Consider the following 22,229-nt stretch of genomic DNA (forward strand, 5'->3'; position numbering starts at 1 on the left):
CAGAAAAAACAAAAAAAAAAAACTGTTCGCACCCGTATGCCATTTTCAGCACACTGCATTGTAGCAATTGATTAATTATTCTGTGCTGATATCACTGAAGCTTTTGTTTCACGAACAATACAGAATTCCGCAAAGCCGGATACAAACTCGTTGCTAAGTAGGCGAGTGTAGCATTCAGTATACCTTGTTCTAGCTGAATGTGAAAAAAAAATTCGAAAATCGATGTCCCAATTAGCCAAATGGCATCAGTGAACAAAAATTATTCCATATAATATCACTGCCATAATAAGAGGTACGTTTGTTACCGTTATAGGAAATGCATAGTTAGTACCGTTACAGATTTGAACCTGGGATCCTCTTCACGCGGAGTAGAAAATCCCAGGGAAATTTGTTACGGAATTAAATAAACCTCCATGCGGACGATGCTCGCACCTCGCATTATGGAACCATGAGTGGAATAGGTATGCGACTATCCCTCCGAACAATGCGTGCGGTGATCTATTGTCTATCCAGCATGCGAGTATCGGACCCGAACGTTACGGGGGGACGATGCATGACGGCCGGAAGTGAAGACCGGATAACCACATAGGTTCGATAACACACGATTTTACACCATTATATACTTTTCATTGGGTATCAGCGCTCCGTCCAAGTCGTATCTCAGCCCGGTGTGCTTGGCTGTAGCTTTCTAAAAAGTTTCTGATAGAGTAATAGCAGTAGTTGGACCAAGTTGCATAATTCAAATCCAGTGTAGAGTCACATTCGTTTGTGAATATTTCAGGCATGCGGTGACGATCAATTGTCTCAAATATGACGAATTGGCCATCGCTAAAACAAATCAGTGTTATTTCGTTCTCTAATGCAAATTGATATTAAAAGATTTAATTAAACAAACGAATTAACGATGAGACTGTTACTTCTGATCTCCTGCTTCTCGAGAGTTCTCACCGCAGATTGGTACCCAGCTGGTGGTAGGGAATTGATACTGGGTGAGCAGGTGGATCTTGTCGGTTCCGATGGCGAATTGCCCGTCGAAAAATCGACTCCAAACTGGATGGAAACGACGCAGGCTGAAGAAGTTGAAAGTGTGGGACCGGACAGCGAAGTCATTCCTATTCAGCCCCCGCTGGGCACGATTGATCCCGTCATCCCTAGAATTCCGGTGAACCAGTTGGATCCCGAGAAGCGCGACCGAGCCCGAGAACCTCTGGACGAAGTCGAACACATCGAACCAAAACAGTGGCCAAGTTCCATCAGACCTCAGGATATTCCGGGCCGGGGTTATCAGACAACGACCCAGTTCTCAACGCCTCGCAAGAACTCAAATCCCACGACTCTTGCCCAAAGGAATCCTTCCACACAAAGGTGAGATGCTGCAGATTGACACTGCAAAATAAATGCATTTCGAGTTTTATTGATTCTCTCTATTTAAACTTTCAAGGTATCCGCCGGTGACAGATCCTCCTCCAGTGACTGCGTCTACCGACGAAGTCTTTTGTGAATTCGGATCAAGCATCGGGCCAACGCTGTGCGAATGGCAGAATGGGGACGGCGCTTTGCAATGGAATGGTGGAACGGGACTTGGGACCAACTGGCTCGGTGGTCCACCGGTCGACGCGTCCTTGGGGGGCAGCATGGAAGGCGGTTACGCCTTTCTCGAAACCTCGCAAACCCCCGCGAAGGACTCGAAGCCCCGAAGTCCTGGTGGTCTTCTTCACAGCCCGCAACTGAGCAGCACAGGAGTAGCTGGGACTTGTTTCACATTCAAGTACGCCATGGATGGTCTCAGTTCTGCTGGACTGAGGGTCCTGCTCCACATGGGTTTCGATCCCTATTCCTTCAAGAAGGAAACGAGAGACACTGAAACCGATCAGGACGATGACAACTCCACCATCGTCGTCCCACCAAGACAGCAACCAACTAGCCTAGCTGAAGAGAGGGTCCTCTGGCATGCACTCTATTACACTCTAGGAGTCTGGCAACAGGCTCGCATCCTCTACACATTTCCGAACATCCATTCGGTGAGCAAAATATTTACAGAAACACCGTTGGAATTTAAAGAGATAAGCCATGTTCGTCCAATTTCGTTCTTCCAGATCGTGATCGAAGGTGTTCCAGTCGACACTGGCGATCCGTCCAGACTTTACCGCGGCTATATAGCAATCGACGACATAGAGTTGCAGCCGGGAACATCGTGCGTGGGGTTCTGCAATTTCGCGGGTGGTTTTTGCGACTGGAGTAACGATCCCGAAGATGATTTCGACTGGACAATTGTAAGTATCATAAACTGTGACCGCAGGGAATTTTTATGGAGACCGAAATTCATTACCTTGAAGTTTTTGGTAACTGGCTCAGAGTCGAGGGAGTGCTAACCCGACGACTGGACCGGCAATGGACAGTTCAAGCGACAGAGCAACGGCCGGTGGCTACGCGTACATTGACTCAAGTTTTCCCCGGAAGCCTGGTGACAAGGCAAAGCTCCTGAGCACAAGTTTCCCTGCGACATCTCCCGACACTCCGAGCTGCTTGCACTTCTGGTTTCACATGTTCGGTTCCGGGATCGGGTACCTGAAGGTCTTCGTCCGGCACTTCCGGAGCCTGGATGCCCACCTTGAGGAAGTCTGGGGGCTGAGCGGGAACGCCGGAAACGCCTGGTTCATGTCAGAGGTTACGATCAGCTCGCTCGACGAGTATCAAATAATGTTCGAGGCCTCGGTAGGCAACACAGCAATGGGCGACATCGCGATCGACGACGTTGCCTTCACACCTGGAGCATGTCCAGGTGAGAAACCTCGGCCACTATAATCCCCCAACAGAGCGGTGATGAGCGGTCGTTTGTTTTTTAGTATCACCCCAGGTCGCTGCACCCAGCATTCGCGACTGTACCTTCGAGGTCGACGAATGCGACTGGATAAACTCACGCGATCCGGACAGGGTAGAGTGGGAAAGGGTCTCCACCCAGGTCCTGAGTCCCAGGAACCAGCGCAAGCCTTACAGCAACGGACACACCGTCAGCAGACGCAACGAGTTCTTCTTGGGCCTCGGAAGGTCCAGAGGAGGATCTCGAAGTGGGGGTGGAGGAACGGCTCAGCTTGTCAGCAGGGAGATGAAGGGTTCGGAGGATCCGTTGTGCATCACGTTCTGGTACTTCATGTTCGAGTCATTCATCGACTCCACCGGGCCCAGCTTAGGTTTGTGAAACTTGTGGACTTGGTTATGGGATGAACGTGATCTTACTGACTGTTGCTACTCCATGGTTGCATTTCAGGTGTGCTCAGAGTCTCTGTTCAGGCGGTCGGCGATGCATCGTCCGAGTCCAGGCCGATCTGGCAACTTTACAACAACCAGGGACCGACTTGGAGTTACGCTCAGGCCAGAATAGAGGAGAAAAAGAATTTCAACATAATAATTGAGGGGACTTGGGGACCCAATAGAGCCAGTGGCAGCATGGCTGTCGACGACATCGCGTTCTATGTTGGAGGATGCACAGGTACGTAAAGATCTCTCGACTCGTATCAGCCTAGAACTTGAATCACCTATGAAACTTTCGCTCTTCATAGTTATTCCTGCAAGCGCTGCTGTCATGGGGGAAGACTGCAGTTTTGAGAGAGGGCTTTGCGGCTGGGAGAACATCACTTCCTCGGGTAACGATAGGGCCGTATCTTGGCAGCGGGCTTTCGTCACTCATCGGCCTGCCCAGCTCTTGGACAAGACCTTCGGAGCTACCGGAGATTTTGTATTCTTCGATATATTTACCACCAATAAAAAATTTACCGAGGTTCGGCTGCGTTCACCGGTTATTAATCCAACCACCGAACAGGAAACTATTTGTTTCACATTCTGGTTCGCCGCTTTTGGCGTCGAGGAATCCACCACCCTACGCGTTATCAGGATGCCCGTTGACGAGAACGGAGATGAAAACGGGAACGGAAATGGCAGCGGAAACGGATACAACGGGAAAGAGCCGGTATTCATTTCATGATGCTCTTTTATTTCATGCCAAATTTCGCATAATACACGTAAAATACTTTCTCCTTCTTTTATCATAACTGCGAATCGTTAGCAAAACAATAATCGTTCGTGTAAATGAAAGAGCGGATCATTTATACAGACTATAAAATTTACTCACTTTTAGTTTTCCCGACAATTTTCAGCTCTGGTCGCTTACTGCCAAAGGATTCAACAATCCTCGCCCAGTTTGGACGGCCGCTCAAGTTACCGTTGAAAATCGTTCACCCTACAGATTGGTACTCGAAGGCAGTGCAAGTAATGGAGGATTTGCCGTCGACGACATCAAGTTCCAACCGCAAGCTTGTACAAGTAAGTATTGTGAAAAAATGGTAACTTGGCCGTGACAAAAAATAACCAAAAATATCACTAGAAAGGTGAAGACTAACGTTTTTCTTTTGTTCTGTTTAAACTCATTCCACAGTTCGTCCGGCAAGTGCTCAGCCAGTTATCGAGAATGGCGGCAATTGATTTTCAATGTTAAATAAAAAAGTCACCGAAAAGAATAAACTACAATTGCAATTATATGGACGATATCATGAATCAAGAATAAAAGCGAACATTGGAAATATCACGTAGTGTGCAAACTGACACCGATTTCCGGATAAAAAAAATTCATTTTCTATGATTTTTATGGCGTCGCTCATTGAAATACAGGTAACTGCATGTATACTGCCTAATATCGATATCCTCGGATTTGAATAATAGTTGCCAATGTATTTTCGCGTTTTATATCGAGCTCTGTAAGTATATTTATTACGGATATTCACCGATCGTTCCTGAATATAGATTTTGCAGCCGTATAACACCCCTTGAAAATATTTTCTCCCAGCATATAACGTTAATATTCATCGCTAACTGTAAGTTATTTTTTCAGATAAATTGGCACAAAGAATTAACGCATTAAAGGTGTATTAATTTTTCATCCTTAAAATTGTTTTTTCGAATTTGAATAGAACGTTAATGAACAGAATACGATGAAAAGGGGTTTGATTAAAAAAATTCACCAACGGAGTTATCCCGAAAATTCGATTCTGCAATATTATAGCGTCCCCCCAAAGCTTTATACCCACCTACCCCTTGAATTACACTCGGTGCAGCAGCGGCGGCAGCTCGGCGAAGGCGAGGATAGACGCGACGGAGGTTTCGGGGGGAGGTGAAAATAGGGGTAAGTCGGGGTTTTAGGGTGATTCTATCGCGCACACCGACTACGCAGATATCGTCTATATACTTGGTTCAATGACCACCGCCCTATTCCCGGCTAGGGGTCCTCGAGCAACCCCCGACCGGTTCCGAACCGAGCCGAATTATTCCGAGCGGCGACAAAAAGGGAAGAGAAAAATCGGGGGGCGCCGCTCCAGCCTGGCAAATAGTTCTGTCAAGTCCAGGGGTAGAAGCTGACGGCCCCGCTTGTCTGCTCCTTCTTTCGCTAGTTTCATTTCTTTCATTTTAGTTCCGTTCTGTTCAAGATTGATTCGATTGATTCGATTGATTGATTAATTGATTTGTTCATTCAAATTGATTAAACTCGCGTCGTCGTATAATAGTAGATATATATATATATATATAGATATATATTAATATCACAGTATATACATCTATATATACTATATATATATATATGTGTGTAATATATATATACATATAGCTATATATAGATATAATTGTATAGCGATAAACATATATATATATACGTATAATATATATATACAAACGCGTGCAATTCTTCCTTCGAGTTGATTGAATTTTACGAACGCATCTCAGGTATGTGTATAGTAATATTTATTTCTTTTACATTATTGTTGTTATTATTACTATTATTACCATCGTTATTATTGATATTATACTTGTAAAATTTTTCTTTCTTCTTCTCGATGTATACTTTCTTCTCTCAATCTTCGTATATTATTTTTATCCCCGTTTCGATGGTTCTTTACGATCGAGGATCTTTAGTCGTAATCCGTATTTGATTCACTTTATTTTTTAGACCTCTCATGCAAAATTGCCGATTTTCTTTATAGTCTCGTTTAGTTAGTTCACTAGTTATTGACAGTGAAATAAGAGAACAGTGAAAATGGTGGACAGTAGATGAAAATCCTTTCCACTGTGTTTGTAAGAATAATTCGAAAAGCGGATTTTCCGTTTCATGTATCTACTTATAGCCACCTGTGAATCTTAATCTCATGTTTTCTTGAGACCCTCGCCGCGGACGCATGTTATATTATACATATATGTTTCATCGATCGTAGTACTGCATGCAATACATACGAATCGGGGGAAAACAATGAAAACGTTCGCACGGTAAAGAAATTATTAACGGGAGAAGAAAAGTGTCGAAATGGAGAAGAAGTATTTCAGTAAAATCGTAAAAGAGAGAAAACGAAAACGTTGCCAACGCGCAATCCCGCCGCGCGATCGATCCTACAATTTTCACGACACATTGTGATTCGATATTTTTTCTATTTCTGTTGCTGTTGGTTTTCGTCGAGTTCTCAATCAAATTCGTTCTTCATGGTCCTCAATCTTAATCCGTACGTCAATATGTTCATATGACAATTTGTACACCATCATGCATTAACAAAGTACCATACGTATTACATACATCTATTGAGTAATGAAAACCAGGATATAGCAGGGGTAGAGAATAGCGTGACTTTCTGGTGCTAGTTTTTTCTAAATTTTGAATATTGCATAGTGTTGCCGATTGAGATGATCACGGGGCCGATTGAAAATTAATGCGAGGATATAAATGAAGGGAAATCAATGAAGAATTGAGAATAGGAAAAATATAATCGAGGAGAAGTCACCTGATTGTTTGTTATTATAGTACATATTGCACATTGATCAACAATTATTTACATAATAACGGTAATTTTACATCCATATATACGTATCATAACGTGAATAATAGGTACATTATACACAAATACGGTATAGAAAAAATGACACAATCATTTGTAAACAGTAAGTTCATTACAGGTGTAAAAAAAATTCGATGTTGTCTTAGATATAATTTAATGTATTAAACATTTTAACAAACGTATATTGTAGGTATAAACATTAACCGTGATTGATGCGAAAGGAGCGAAATGCGAATATAGGGTGTATAACAATGCTGAAAGTGTCGTAAAATCTTTATACATGATATAATAAATTTAGCGCGCGGAATCGCGTAGGTAAAATGGAGTCGCACGCAGCGACTATCTTCTCGGCGGTTTGCTGTACCGCTGCGGGGAGCGGTTTGATATTTTACACTTGTTCTTTCCCATGGCCAGCTCGAGTCCACCCCTAGTTAGCTGGTTGAAATCGACGATAGTTAGTCGCGGTTCTGTCGGCGGGATAGTAGAACCGACGACTGGAGCCCCGGGGCTTCGAAATCTCGCATAGCGAGGCATCCCTCCTGCACCCGTCGTCGTTCCTGGGCCGGCGTTCATCCTGGTACCACTCATCGATCTGTACCGCGTACGGGACAAAGCTTGAGCGACCTCCTCGCGCAGATACCTGAACAGTAAATACGAGTCGAGGAATTAACCCCGAGGACCAACTTCTACCCGATTTCCCAAATAGCTTAAAGGTAACCGCCAAATTAGTGTAATAGGTTATGTTCGCGGTCGGGGTTCACCTTCGAACATCCAAGGCGCTCGATTTTTCATTATGCTGAAGCTAGCCGCCGATTCACGGAAGCTTCTTGGTGTGCGTTCCGAAATTAGCTGGTAGCGCTAAAAACTCCCTAGGACAAAGGCACGGCAAAAGAGCTAAAAAATCGTTGACAGCAATGAGAGCTAATATCGGAACGCACCCTTATACACACATTGATTTGAGTTTGAGTCAAGTCAGAAAGAACTTTTTTTGAATCGGCGGTTCGCTATCCGCGACTAGCTTTGGGAATATCAATCATTCCCTAGTGAATTTTTCGTTTTATCTAATAAAAACCTGCTCGTAACCGTCAAATCGTTTCTCAGCATTTTCGGCACAATCTGATCAAGCCTGTGAACCAATACAAATTGAACTGTTGCAAACAAACTTCAACCACTAATCCTGGTTCGAAAACCGTTTCATCGTGTTTGCCGACTCGTACAATAACTCTTTGCACATAGGTAGATGGTCAAAGTCGTGAATTGAACGGTTGGTTGAGTCGAGTTCTACTTGCAACCACGTGCACCTGTATGAGATTAGAATTGACAGCGTAGTAAATTTTTCACCGAACCGATAAACAGGCGGGGCTCTATGATTCGCTTATGAGAGCAGAACTGACAGCCAAAGCAGAACGCGGCTTTCACGTCATCACGGCACGTATGAGCTTGAGGATTCTTCAAACTGATTGACTCTCGATGTTAAAGCCACCTGTTGTATATGAACCGATCAATAATTCCCAATTCGCTTGCGATTGATTAATCGGCTTTCTCATCACGCGATTCTCACCTAGACGATCACGCCTCTAATCAACCCTCGTGCGATTCCCATGCAGCCTGCGTTTTATTACCCTCTCTCCCCCCAAAATCCATACTGTGGATCACTTAATTCGGCAACTATAATATAAAATAAGATAATAATATTCAACGTTCCGTAAGTAAATAAGAAATTCATGTGGATGCCGGTGATTTGGTACCAGTTGCTTCCGTCTCCTGAAAAATCGTCAATCTATAACTACCGAATACCGTACTCGTGGATGCTTGCGAGGTGTAAAGGTGCCGTAGTCCTCGCAGTCCTTGGACGGGGCTCTCTGGGAACACGGTGTCTCTGTCTGGACTGACGACCGCGTTTATTCGATGGTTGATCAGGTAATCCAGAGGGAATTAGTCCGGTCAGCTTGTAGTATTCGAGAAAAGCACGGCCCAAATTGCGCCCTACTCTGTAGTCTGCCGTTATGTGACCATCATTAAAGTTAAGGATCTCCAAACGATGCTATGAGGCGTGTTCAAGTGAGTAAATTACCCGTGAAACACTTGGTGCAAATGGATATCAATGCCGGTTAAACCAACGGCCGAAAAGGATACATCCTTCTTCTGTATAGGGCAAAATTCCGGGACTTCCCTTCCTGCAGTAGCCATACATTGAAACTTGAATCGTATAACTGTTCACACGGTCGCTTAGTATTGAGCAGAGGTAACGTCGCGCGGTGCCTGATTTACCGGAATCCTGGTTGTACATGGTGTTTGATGATTCGTAGTCTTCGGCGTGTTGGGCCAACAGTTTTGGGAGAACCGTGTGTCGTTCGTACCTACGAGGCTAGCAGCCATAAATTAATTTACAGTCATTTGGAAGAGGTTTTTTGTACAAAGGTTAGGTGTTTTGGTCTCAATCTGAGTGACACCAGAAAACTTACCTGTAAACATCGTCGTACGTGTTTCCATAGACGAAAATCCCAGTAGCATTAGTGTGTGCGTGTAAATCAAGAACGAGATCCAAAGGTGCCATGGGATTTTTATCCAAACTCTCCAGTACCCCTCGGGTCGCCGCAAGACTCGGATGAGTCCAGTCCGATATTCTGTTCCAAGATCTGTTCAGGTCCATTCCCATCACCGAGGATCTGGAGATTTTTAAATAGTTGGCAACATTGAAATGCAAGCACATATACAGTACTTCATGTATCGCACCTGTAGTTCCCAAGGAATACTCCGTCCGGGTTTAACATTGGGATGATCTTAAAGACGACGTAGTCTCTCAGAACTCTTGCAATCGGATGATTGCTGACAAGAAAGTCCAGAAGCCCTTGGCAAACGAAAGACGCTGGGGATTCCCCGGGATGTGCTCTGGCCATGATAGCAACAACTTTTCTCTGGTTTTCGGTAGCTGTTGCTATGGATATAAGTTCTACTTTTCGTTTCTGAATCGACAAGGTCAGAGTTTCCCTTTTCACGACAGAGGCGTTTGTACACTTTGTACAAAGGTTCTCCAGGTGATTCAAGTAGCGTGTGTAAGAGTACGGATAGGTCAGTACAAACTGATAAACGTCATCCTCTCGGTCGAAGGCGAAGGCTATGCTCAAGATATGATGATTCTGATGCTGCGCTGACTTGTAATAAAACACTTGCCTCTTTGGTATTCGCTGCCACTTCGGTCTGCTGGAACTCTTGACCAGTGGTGTCATTCCTACGCTGAAGAGATTCTTGGACTTTGAAATATTCACTATGTTGAATATCACCCTTTGATCACTCCTTACGTTGTCTACAGTAAAATTGAACCAGAGTCGAAGACGTGGACTGCACGTATCCGGACGTATAAACAAGTCGTATTCGAACTCTGAGATGAGATCGACTCTCCCCAAATTTCCTGTCTCAAAAGATGCATCGAAGCAGAGATGTCCTCGTTTGGCTTTTCCACTGTGGCCTGGCGGTCGAATTATCAGCCTGTTCACATTACCGAGACCACCTTCGGCATCGCTGTCATCACTATCTAAAAGAGCAAGAAGAAAATGTTAGTAAAAAACAGGTTGGAAAGAAATTGTCACGGAAATCATAGGGGAAAAAAACTCCAACCGGCTCTTCCAAACAGGCTTGTATGCTCAAGAGGATCTCGACCCTCCATCGGTACGGGATTAACTGACGATTACTAACTAGAAACAAGCTAATAGTGCGGAAGACGATTGGCGAGAAACTAAAGCGAGGGCGGGATCCGAAACGAGTCAGCATTATACCTGCGTGCTTCCAATCTAAAAGTCACTTTGCACGGCCAGTTACCCACACTCTATTTTCACACACGAGCTAGACATTGAAGGAATTCCGTGATCACGAAAACCCACCAGCTTAACTTCCATTACCTATTCCTTGCCTAAGGTTAATCAAATTGTAATACCACACACGAGAGCTACAGGGCCGACGAATTTACAACGTGCAAAGCTTTTCTTTTCTTGATTAATTCAAATAATTTTATCGGACTTTGGAACACTCCGGAATTATAGCAGTGGTGGCATGATTTCTGCAACGAGCTTTCAAGATAGGATGCCTGATAAGATCTGCTTGCGGTTTATAAGATTTCATGAAAAGCCGCTCGAAGTGGACGTTTCGTAAAAAGACGAATAACTGTGTGCAGGGTCATTATGGGCCATTCAATGGTACGACTTCCGCAGGTCATGTTCTGAACCATTCTCGAAACGGTTAACGATTCTATAGTCTTTGAGCAGGCCCTGCTTTTGCACAGTGGAAACTGTTGTGTATATTGATAAGGCCTCGCGTGACCAAAGTCAGAGTAAAGCCGTGTTTTACATCAGGTAGATGGACACTTGGAAGATTGCATTCAGCGGTGCGAACACGCACACGTCAAGAGGTCAGAGGTGAATAAAAAGTATCAGGTGGCAGTTGAAAATCGGTTAGCAGCACATACCTGTATCAGCTTCCGACATATTGACGGTACTGTGGCTTTTAGACAACTGAAATTTGCGGTGGAGAAGCCTACAGAAGTTGGTAGTTGGAGACACTTTTGGATACCGCGGCTGTTTCCTTGGTTTTGTTGAATCGATAAACGCGATACATGCAATGCTAAACGTTTTGCTTATCTTTCTCCAAACACCATGTGGCACAGAGGACTCGATATGTTAAGTACATTCGGATGAGTAAATTTTAATACGTAGTACTTAACACCAAGGTGCGTTACTAGACGCACACTGTATACTTGGAAAGAAATGGAGAGCCAGAATAATTGCTGTTATAATACCGTTGGTTTTATTTCCTCTTGAGAATTCTCTGTCTAAATATCGTATTCTCTGCAACTCTTGGATTCATATAATAATCCTGAACTAACTGACATTAAATGGAGATCAGCGGACATTTGAAGGAAATGGAGTAAAACTGCCGAAGGATTCTATCTAACAAAAAGAGGGTTCACATATTTTGTCTCAATTTAAACTATGTGTAGGTTGGTCTTTCCAATAGTACTCTCAGCAATCAAGGACTTTTAGAGTTGAGAAAACGGGGTGTTGTCATTGCGCCGAGCGATTCGTGGGAATGCATGGATCTAAGTCGGAATAGCCACGAAAATGGTTGGAGAGGTTGATTCATCGAAGGTTTAGTAAAAGGATTAGCCAGCTACGTATTATGATTCAGAATTTTTATTCAAATATGCAAAGCATTTCCTTGAGAGAGAACATGTCTGCAGGCAATTTCACTCGCCACGTTTCCATCACTACAACTACATACTGTCTCATTAGGTGTTCTGCTGAAGAACTTTATCGATCAGCTAACGAGTAGCGACAGCGTTATTGGATTATTCCTGAGCCGTATAACTTTGTGAATGGAGAACGACTGCCTCGAACGTAAGTCATTTGCCCTTCTGAACCTCACAGGTGTTGCTTCAGAACTGTTCAAAGACTTCTCGATTTGCCTGTGCAAATTGGCTTAAGCTTTATGGCGGGAAATGTTGTTGGGGCTTTTCGCGCAGCACGATTATGTGACTGAGATTAAGTGCCGGGAAATTACGTGATTGCGTTTTAGAAACCGGTTTATTATCCCGTTTCAATGTCATTTTCGAATGACTCATCATTGGGACCTTCAAATCCAGACGTAAACCCAGTTGAAGAGAATTAATTGCGTGTTGATCAATCTACAGCACGTTGATTCAAGTGTATATATAAGCTACAAGTTACGAACACTTGTCGATTCACATGAAATTTTACGTCGGGTACAAAGATGATTCAACGAACTAATTTCACTCGAGCAGACGCTGATTACATCAAGTAATTTCCTCTGTTAGTCTTGGGTACAAATCTATTTCAGTGCAACCGCTTCGTTATCCTATAAGGTCAAAAGCTCAATGGTATAAGTATACATAAATCCCAGCGTAGCCGCCATTTTGTTCACCGTCGCGTATAAGGACCGTCAACTATGAAAGCGTAGTGGCGAAAATAAAGAATTGAAAAGTCGAAATGGGAATAAATGTAAATTTGAAATTCAAAGTTGTGGTACATATTCGTAAATGTAAGTCAATTAAAAGGGCGTTTCATCGACGCCATTTTGTGTGAAGATATTCAGAGTTCTGCTCGGATTTCCCAGGCGTGAAGGTGAAACTAGTGTGTCTCGAATGAGTTTCAACCTCGTTAGCAATTGTATTTTATCGATACGAGTTTTTACAAGAAAAGTTGTATACATGTTACGAGTTTTCTCCATCGTACAATGGCCTTAAGGTTACCAGCTACCCCTCCATCGAGGGCTGCACACGCGCAAGCGCACGCGACACCGTCGCGGTACAGTGAGAGGGCAAAACCCGTGAGAGAATGAATGACTGAGAGCACCAAACCCAGAAATCGATATTCGCTACCAAGAGCTTGTGCCCAGCCGTCTCCCATGGACGGCTGCCTCTGCCTCCGCCTCTGCCCCATCCACGGCTCCCGTTTGCAATCTCTACTGCAGTGCAGGCGCAGAGACCATCTTCTGCAACGATTCGAAAATCCGTAGACGAGGTGTGAATCCACAATCGGCCACCACCTCTGCTATTTGATACCAACAATGGATGTAATTATGAGGCACAAAGTCATAACGAGCGCCATATTAAAAACGAATTACGCCGCGGGGTTGAAAAAGTCTCGGTTTGCATGTCTGGGCAATATATATTTATTTCCAACTTTCGCGTGATTCGATCGATACAATCACTGAATAAAAATTCATCATTCCTCGAACCCTTGGGCCTTCCAGTTGAGCCTCTGTCCATTCAGGTGGCCAGCAATTCTCTGAAAGTGGCTAAGCGACCTTGAGGAGAATTTCTTGGCTCAGGGAATCCCCGCGACAATTCAATAATATTCGTTTCCTGGAGGGGCGTCCGCGCTCACCTCACCTCGCCCATACGGTTCCTCCAGAATCCCGGGAAAGTTCAGGAAGTAGAAAACGCCCTCCAGCCATCGCCGGCAGCTCTACCCCTACCTCCACCATGCTCAACGCCAAGCCGTCCGGTCTTCGAGAGCGCCGAGAGCCTTGCCGTTTCACGGACTTCCTCCCTCGGGGACTCCAGGCGATGGCCATGCGTCGGCGGTCTGGCGATGAACTGCAAGGCTCGCTTCGTCCGTCCGCCGCTAAGAGCGCGGCTGAGGCGATTCTTGGCCAATCGGAGCGGGAGTTCGTACAGAGTGGGAGCTCGAACCCAGCCAACTCGTCAGTTTAGTTACCGCACCACAAGGCATTGCGTTGTAGACACAGTTACCCGCAATATTATTATCTTACTTATCTTAATTCATTAAATATTCGTTCTTATAATTATACATTTTGTATATAAAATATTTATTCCAATTGTCGCTAATTCAGTTACATCATCATTACAATTATAATTACTGTGTGTAGACATATTTTCATTACATACATTGGTTCAAAAAAAAAAAAAATTCTCTCTCTTTTTCGATTTTCTTTTCAAATCTGTAATATCTTTTTCGCGAACAATTGCCCGAAGAAGTTTAAAAAAATTACACCACAGAATTTGAATCGCGGATATTTTTCACTCCGTTCATATTCCGCGTCGAATTAATTTTATCTATCTTTCATTGCCATTTCCTTTAGATAAGAAATAATATATATCCATACAATACACCGGGCTTTTAGCAAATATACGCACGATAGTGCCGCAATAATACACGCACGTGTTAACGCGTGAATTGCCGGCTGCACGCGTTGAGAAATATTTTCAACCGTAATAAGATTTTATCCTGGCTTTTAGATACCATCAGTTATTTGATATTAGAATAGTTTGGATAGCTGAGAATTAGAATATCGGCGGGAAATATTTTGAAAAATCAAAGTGGGTTACTTTGATCCTTGTTCGAAGCCGGGATCCGGGCAAATCGTAGCAAAACTGTTTAATTGATTAAACCTTTACTCGCGGGTAACATTATACAATTTACAAACCTTGTTCGTGTTATTCAAATTACGCGCCAATTTAGATAAATTGTTAACTTTTTGTTAATACTATCAAATTAAATACGACCAGTCATTTTATCGCCGTAACAAACCACTGTAACACGATTTACTACCTACTCTGTTACAACTATTAAAAAAAAAGCAATTAAACCTACGTTCTGTTCTACTACGCTAAACATCATTCTTCAACCACTGATTTTCAACTTTAACTACTGGTACGTTAATTTGTTCCTTTACTTTGTGTTCTGTGTCTATGATATTAATCATATAATATATAGTTAATATCGAATGTTTTTGTTTAATTTATGATGCATACAAGTTTGCCACGTGCGTATCTTCCGTATATAAATACATTAGGTATTTTCAAATGACTGCAAAGTGTCTACGCTTATAGATTGATACGTTACCAGATTTATAGATCTGCAGGTCAAAACTGCAAGATTTGAACAACCGTGGCCATCTTGAATCGCACGAAACTTCGCCCCGTTTCGCGCGGTTTCTATATAACGAATAATCAATTTGGCATAAAACAAAATTTCTTAAAAATAGAAACAACGTGCAATCGTTCGTTCGTCTGAAGTGAATTTTACTGTGAATTCAAGATCTCGTGTAAGATTCGTTCACATATTCAAATTATAGTACCAACACGAGCGATGTACTCCATTATTATCGGTTACCTCCGGTTTTGTCCGAACGGTACCAAACGTAATTTTCTAACGCCAGTGCGTTGCCAAGCGTCAAAAATCAACCCCCGTCTCCCACCCCCCCCCCCCCCCCCCACCATCCTCCCCTGAAAAAGGGGGGTACACAGTGTACTATATCATCAGAAATAGGGAGTAGTTCCTAACGAGAGAAAACGCCGGCGGCTCGTATTGATCGTGAACCGGATGGAAGGGCGCGCGTGCGCTGCCCCCACACACATCGAGAGGCCAGCCAGAGCTGCTCCTATCCTTCGTCCGAGGGACAGAGAAGCGGGCACTGCACAGCCCGAGAAAAGGATAGGGTCGAGACTCGGGGGATGTTGTCAGTGGCGTGGTAACAGTGGGGTGGTGAACCCCTCCCTCTCCCACCTCCCCCCCCCCCCTTCACCCCTCGAGCACGCAGACAATGGTTATATGCAGCGATGGTTGATGTCCCGGCGGGAACGGGAACCGAGCGCCGCGCCGCCGCCGCCGCCGCGGCCACGATCGCCATATTTTTTCACTTTTTGCACTCACGAGTTACGCTGCCCTTGCTTGACTTAACCCCCTTATCTCTCCCCCCCCCCCCCCCCCCCCCAGCCAAGCCGCTGATCAGAAAAGGCGGAAGCAAAGCCAGTCGAAATTAGACCAAGTTGCGTAAGGGGGCCGCTAATGCATTGTCGATGAACCGTGAAGTCTGCGTAGGCTTGTTTTCACAAGATACACCGTAAACCAAGGAGTAATCGGTATGGCATAGATACGACTTACTTTTATGTGCAGACCGACGGATCGGTTCTCCCTACTATTTGTGTCACTGCTTAAGTGTGTCGTGAGCTTAATATCGTACGTCTTCTTAGTTCTTTGGGTTCAGGTAATTGACTACTACCTGCAGTCTGTTTAATTCTCTTACTTCTGCGGTTGTTTAAAATTTGTTATCCATATTCTCTTCAAGATAATTCGAGATCCTCTTCGTCCAATCACTGTTTCACGTAACATCGTTTTCTAATAAGCCGTACAGTCTAAGATTACCCCTGATTGTTGTGACAAGGATAAATGAACCCTTTAGGTAGCTGCAGTATACAGTGTTACAATGAATGGTCGAAACTATCTGGCAGTGCAACTTGATTTGCGACTCAAGAAAGTCCGTAGCTGCGGTTTACTCCTGTCAAAAAATGAATGCCGAGCACGTGTGGTCCGAAAGTGAATCGGCTTGCACGTGGTCTTATACCCTCTCAGTCGCACGCATTCCTCTGCTGTTCCATTGAAAAAGGAGGTAAAAACGGAATAAATAGTTTTCGTATATAGCACCATGAATTCTTCGTTGTAATTCTTTTCTGTATATACCGGGTGAAACTATAGTAATAACGGGAGGGGAATAAATACATTGATAATAGGAACACGAAGAGAACGAAGATGTTACACAACTATATAACGTTTATAGTTCATCTGTTCCATCAGTATGCTTGCATGTATACTTAAACTTAAACTTCATGTGGGAATCGGAAATTTTGAATCAGGAGGGAAAAGTGACTTTAGTCGCGGGCTATTAATAGAGATTCGGTAATAATTTTCGTCGGCGCGATGCTCTCTTGTGCCTTGGTGCACAAGACGATCAGGTATCATCGGAAATTCTCCCAACTATGATCATTCGATATCCAGATTTCCGTTCGACTTGAACCGTATAATGCAGCATGTTACAGAGGTGTTTCAAATCGATATATGTATATGAATCGCGGAGCATAGATTGTCGGTAATGCGGTGTCTCCAGGTTTTATAACTTTCATGAGCTTTGGCACGGTATATATATATCTATATTTATAGCATATTTATACGACGACGTATTTATAAATTTCGGTCGAGATAGTTAGCGGTCTCGCGGGCCGTTGTTCGAATTCGTACATTATACAGAGGCGTTCATGCCTGCACACGAATAATAAGTACTGCAGGTAGTGGGAATTCAAATATGGAATTTACAATCACTGCGAACCCCAACTGCAGCGTAAAAACTATAATCTCGAGTGTTCCCCTTGCGAAAAAAACCTCTTCCACACCCCGACCACGTCACAGGTTATAAATCACTAGTCACTTTTTTAAATATATTCCGCGATCGTGGAACACTGCTGCAGAGATAGATGCCTATCTAACTTGGGTTAGTTACCAACCCCGCACCCAACGTTCCTGGGTATATATAAGGTTATAGGGACTATATATGATCTTTGTCGCGATCTATAATTACACAACGGACGAGTAAATTGTTGAGAAACGTATGAGAAAATACTCCCTCGTTTATTTATAGCCAATGTTTATACCGGGGTATGCGAACGTAACACGTGAGTATAACTTGGCCAGTCGTAATCTCCTCAACTTCGGGCGTGTGTATGAAGGTGTCGGAACGGGGAAAGAATGGAATCACTGAGCATTGCGAATGTGCTTAATTTTTTTCATCCCAATCGATTTTCCGCTTCTTTTTATAGCAAGATAACGGCCGCCCCAAAATCATTCGCGCTTAAATACGCGGAACAAGATGATCCTATTTCAAATTCAAAATAAACGGATTCGAAAAGATGATAAACAGTTCTACCCGACAGTGAGTCGTCGTATCATCCAATATATCGCGGGGAATGAAAACGGCGGTGCACACACCCACACTGCCTGAAAGGCACCGAGTCGTACAGATGGTACCGCAGCCAAGCCGGGAGGGGTGGCTCGATCGCTGGGGGGCTAAAAGTTGTCAGAGAGGGTAGAATAAGTAAGAGCCAAGCCCACTCGGCATACCTAGAAGAGCAAAGCAGATAGGGCTTGGCCAGTGATATGTTGGGTACGTCCGGTGGCGATGCTAACTAAATGGGGTTGAAATCCGTGCGAGAATTCGGTTTTTGCTGCTACCGCTCATTTTTCCCCCGCATCAAAACTGCATTCTTTAAAAATATAATAACACCGACTAACGACGAAATTACGTTCGTTAAGCGAATGGCATCGAAGGGACAATATCATGTCGTAGTTTTGCGTTTACGATGCCGAGATCACATCTACGTCGGCAATGCAGCGTCCTACGAATGTGTTCGCGAGTCCGTGTCGCGTCGCAGCGGGCACGGCATGCCTCGTGAACGTCGCGGGCGCGCGGGCGTCGGGGCGGGGGGGCAGGAGGGGTGAATCGCCGGGGTGGTTGCCGGCCGGCGAATCAATCCGGAGATGCCCGAATCCTGTCGAAGTTCTCGCGAGCGTTTTGCGAGGTGGGACAGGCGACGCGAGCAGCGGAGCTGGCAGCTAGTATCCAGGCAGCTTCCGCCCGTTACGTGTCGCGGTTATTTCTTTCCCTTTAGTATAGTTGCATATCGGTTTTTTCTTTAGCGCGTTCTTAACGCCGGGATAGCCGAGCGAGGCGCTGATATTATTATTCAGGCTGGAGACGGAGATCTGATACTGTAAAACCATCGTTTTGTATTGCCTGCAGTCGGGAATAACAAATAGAGTATTTAAACCATATTTAATACAAGAATAAATACACGCGCTTAACCAGAACGTGTAAACACAGTTCGACGACTATAATATACATGTAATATTCGTCACAAGAGAGTTTTGAGAGCCAAAAAAAAGAATTCGTCGTTAAATAATAAATACATACACACACTTGTAATTTACACATATATTTATACGTATAATAGATTATACACTTGTATAGTGTAACACAAACAAGAAAGTAGTAATCATCGTTTACTGAAAAAATATATATATATATACACATAGATACAAATAATATATCGAATTGTTTGTACACCTATATCGTACAAACTGTAAAAAAAAATCTTTTGATATTACCTTCATTCACATGTTATCTATGGATGATACCTGCAATCCACCACCACCCCGACGCAGTACATAGTGATTGACGAACGTGCCGATGTTGAATCATAAATGCTGATCACGGGTGAAAATCGCTGTTGTTACTATTATTATTATTATTACTATTATTTTTCATTACTATTGATTTTCAATTTTATTTCGGGTGGTGGTGCAAGGACGTAGTATACTGTTGTTATACTACCACCATTTAAATATTACTTCTACTATTATTATTATTATTACGACTCTACCTACCGCCGTAAAATATTAGTCTGTCAAAAATAAACAAAAAGCCGCGCGCGTATTAAATTAAATCACACATAATACATATACATATATATATGTGTATATTAGACTCGCAACCTGTAAATAATATTTAAGCGAATCAATAAAAAAAAAAAAAGAAAAAAAAAGTTAAACCTCAAAGTACACTGTAAACAAAAAATAATAAAAGAGTTTGTAAATCGAGGAAATAAAAAGCACAGTGCCGTAAGCAGTTGGAGAAAAGCTGTGGTAGACAGGATCAACCGGCGAGGCTGCTACACAAGTGCATTCCATACATACAGACTAACGTCAAGAAGGTAAGCTAGATAGTTGCAGCGTCCCGGGTCTCTTCGGCCGGCTAGCGCGTACCCTTCCATGTACACACAACAAACGGAGAAAAAAAAAATAGAGAGAAGGCTCGAAATCGTCCGGGGAAATCCCCCCGCTACATGCCGTATGCGATGCAAAAGAGTACGAGAGAGAGGGACGTAGACAGGCACGTGCGGCGGCACCCCAGGCACGGGCTAACGTCCCCGCGACGCTGCTTTGCTGCTGCACGTTGCTGCGCTGCGTGCGGGAAACGCGGGGTGGTGCCGTCTGTCTCTCTCCTGTATGCGTGCGCCCATCTATACTATCGCGCATAGTTCATATCCTCGACGAAACGGCGCGTTAGCCGTGAACCTCGCCGCTCTCACTCTGCGCTCCGCGCCTAGGGGGTAGGCCGCTCGCTCATTTTACGTTCGCATCTACGTGCACCTCGACGGATATACGTATATCAGCGACTTCGTCGTCGTCGTCGTCGTCGCGTCGTCAGCAGGGGCGGAAGGGGCGGATCGGGTGAGGCCCGTATTGATCCGGCGGTGGGCGCCACGCGATTTTCGTGATCCCCGTCGCCATGGCCACCTGGTCACAGCGGAAGATCGTATCTACGTTACAGGAAACGCGCGTGAAATACTGCACTCTGCACTCTTTCCTTCTTTCTTCACTCCGCACCCTAATTGTACGTTGGAATTAGTCTTTTTTTCTTTTTTTCTCCTTACCACCTTCGTTATTACCTTCGCGTGCGACATTTTGTCGAGTTTTCGGTCTAGTCACACACTTTGCACGGGGTTGTTGGGTTACTTAAAATTCTCAACATCGTTGTTCTTTGATAACATTCGGTTCTACTCTTCGTCCTCATATATACTCCAATAATTAGTTTATGATAGATTCAATTCTTTCTTATCCGGTGCAAGGTTTTTTTTCGATGTATGATAACGTAGGGCGCGACTAACGTAAGCCAAACAGTCAAAACAAATACCCTTATCATAGGTATAGTTACTGTTTATACTCCCCTCTTGGTCGAGTTTCTTCTCTTTCTTTACTTTCTTTTTTCCGTGCTCGAAGAAAAACAAAACCAAAAGAAAAAAAAAACAACACCTCGTATACTCTCGCATCTTCATTTACACCCGTGACTTCTCACCTTGGTTGGATACTTACCCGTCGTTACACCCGAACCCTATATGTGTTTCACTTGTAATAAGACCGTTGTGTTTGTTGTTTATCAGCGAAGGTCGTCGATGGTCGTTCGTCGTACCGCGTTACAGGCAGAGAGAGAGAGAGAGAAAACTACGTGTAACTTATTTCTAGTCTTGTTCTCAGTCCTGAGGGTAGAAGATCGATGAACATATACCCTAAATTCTAACAATGAGAGAGTATGTACATACATACCTGTAGTTGTGTCTCTTCTTCGAAGGTTGGTAGCCGGTGTTTTTCGTCCTTCGTTACACACACACACACACACACACGTAGTTCACTGCTCCAACGGTGTAGAATAATACCTGAAATACGTTAATACGTACAGTACACGTAACTCTTGACGAGTAACACTTATATGTCTGGATTACACGTGTGGTGTTATAAAGCGAGGGGCTGGCGGCCTGCATATATGTATATAGCGTAGTACGTTGGTGGCGTCGGGTCCGTTTCCTGGAAAATGCGCAAAATAGATATTGCGTGCTTCTTATTCTTGGGTATACACAGGCATGTGTGTAACACACTGACGCACCCGCCTCTCAACCGACATCCATGCCACCCGTACTTCTCGTTGCGCTATTTCAATCCAACGGAATCTTGGTTATTAGAAGAAATTATGTATTTATATTATACTTTGCGCACAAGGCTTGTAATTTGTTCGATAACGAGAATTAAATATTGAACAATTACATCCATTGCAAGAATCAGCAAGCATACACTGCTCGAGTTTACCGTGCAGTTGGAAGATTTTTTATCCACGTATGTACACGGAAAATTAGTAAAGTGAGACAAGAAACATGGACGCTAGATCGAATGCGAGCTTCTTTACGTCTTTCGAAAATGCTGTGAATGTGAAGCCAACCTTGAATTTGAATCCAGAAGTAGAAAAAAAACATATGAACGTGAGAGATATTTTTGAAAAATAGTCGGTGAAAAATGTATAACAACTTCAAGTGACGTAGTCCGGTTAGACAACGCTCATGTAATTCTACGCATGCGTATGTGGGGTACGTACATGTGCAACATACGATTAATACGCACGTGTTTTAACAATACCTATATACGACTATAGTCGTGCAGACAA

At 43.8% G+C, this 22,229-nt stretch overlaps 3 protein-coding genes across 20 annotated transcripts in view; 2 read left to right on the forward strand and 1 right to left on the reverse strand.

Moving 5' to 3' along the window:
* The first annotated feature begins 618 nt into the window (after positions 1–618).
* On the forward strand, positions 619–20,554 carry LOC124305843 (MAM and LDL-receptor class A domain-containing protein 1-like). 2 transcript variants are annotated; one of them, XM_046765743.1, is made up of 10 exons: positions 619–1,365; positions 1,442–2,021; positions 2,097–2,273; positions 2,356–2,782; positions 2,847–3,191; positions 3,269–3,490; positions 3,561–3,967; positions 4,155–4,159; positions 10,308–10,311; positions 20,544–20,554. In XM_046765743.1, coding segments are annotated over exons 1-9 (2,625 nt in total). In that variant the 5' UTR covers positions 619–904; the 3' UTR covers positions 10,309–10,311; positions 20,544–20,554. The 2 variants fall into 2 exon arrangements, with proteins under 2 accessions (XP_046621699.1, XP_046621698.1); XM_046765742.1 differs by lacking the exons at positions 10,308–10,311; positions 20,544–20,554 and adding an exon at positions 4,433–4,582 and having other exon boundaries at positions 620–1,365; positions 4,155–4,320.
* Positions 5,635–22,229, forward strand: part of LOC124305846 (ELAV-like protein 2) — a 35,617-nt gene continuing 19,022 nt past the window's right edge. For 2 of the 17 annotated variants that reach the window (XM_046765752.1, XM_046765758.1), the window contains exon 1: positions 14,023–15,058. The gene's annotated coding sequence lies outside the window, so the exon portion shown is untranslated. Of the gene's footprint in view, positions 5,773–13,325; positions 15,059–18,788; positions 19,948–22,229 lie in introns of those variants that run through there. The other 15 variants (XM_046765755.1, XM_046765756.1, XM_046765747.1 and 12 more) reach the window with 14 other exon arrangements.
* LOC124305844 (cytosolic carboxypeptidase 6) lies at positions 6,822–11,413 on the reverse strand. The gene is made up of 6 exons (XM_046765744.1): positions 11,332–11,413; positions 9,606–10,404; positions 9,335–9,538; positions 9,006–9,229; positions 8,660–8,867; positions 6,822–7,509 (listed from the first exon to the last, which is right to left on the reverse strand). The coding sequence occupies exons 1-6, from the start codon at positions 11,348–11,350 to the stop codon at positions 7,209–7,211; spliced, it is 1,755 nt and encodes a 584-aa protein (XP_046621700.1). The 5' UTR covers positions 11,351–11,413; the 3' UTR covers positions 6,822–7,208.

Source organism: Neodiprion virginianus, chromosome 5, assembly GCF_021901495.1.
Source record: "Neodiprion virginianus isolate iyNeoVirg1 chromosome 5, iyNeoVirg1.1, whole genome shotgun sequence".
Classification (NCBI taxonomy): Eukaryota; Metazoa; Arthropoda; class Insecta; order Hymenoptera; family Diprionidae; genus Neodiprion; species Neodiprion virginianus.

What these genes read in the sequence shown, in the direction of transcription:
- LOC124305843 (XM_046765742.1), top strand. Translation starts at nt 905, where the DNA reads ATGAGACTGTTACTTCTGATCTCCTGCTTCTCGAGAGTTCTCACCGCA. An exon ending in CTCCACCGGGCCCAGCTTAG is followed by an intron (nt 3,192 to 3,268) that starts GTTTGTGAAACT and finishes GTTGCATTTCAG; the next exon opens with GTGTGCTCAGAGTCTCTGTT. An exon ending in GATACAACGGGAAAGAGCCG is followed by an intron (nt 3,968 to 4,154) that starts GTATTCATTTCA and finishes GACAATTTTCAG; the next exon opens with CTCTGGTCGCTTACTGCCAA.
- LOC124305844 (XM_046765744.1), bottom strand. An exon ending in GCCCTATACAGAAGAAGGAT is followed by an intron (nt 8,868 to 9,005) that starts GTATCCTTTTCG and finishes ACATAACGGCAG; the next exon opens with ACTACAGAGTAGGGCGCAAT. An exon ending in ATCCACGAGTACGGTATTCG is followed by an intron (nt 7,510 to 8,659) that starts GTAGTTATAGAT and finishes TTTACTGTTCAG; the next exon opens with GTATCTGCGCGAGGAGGTCG.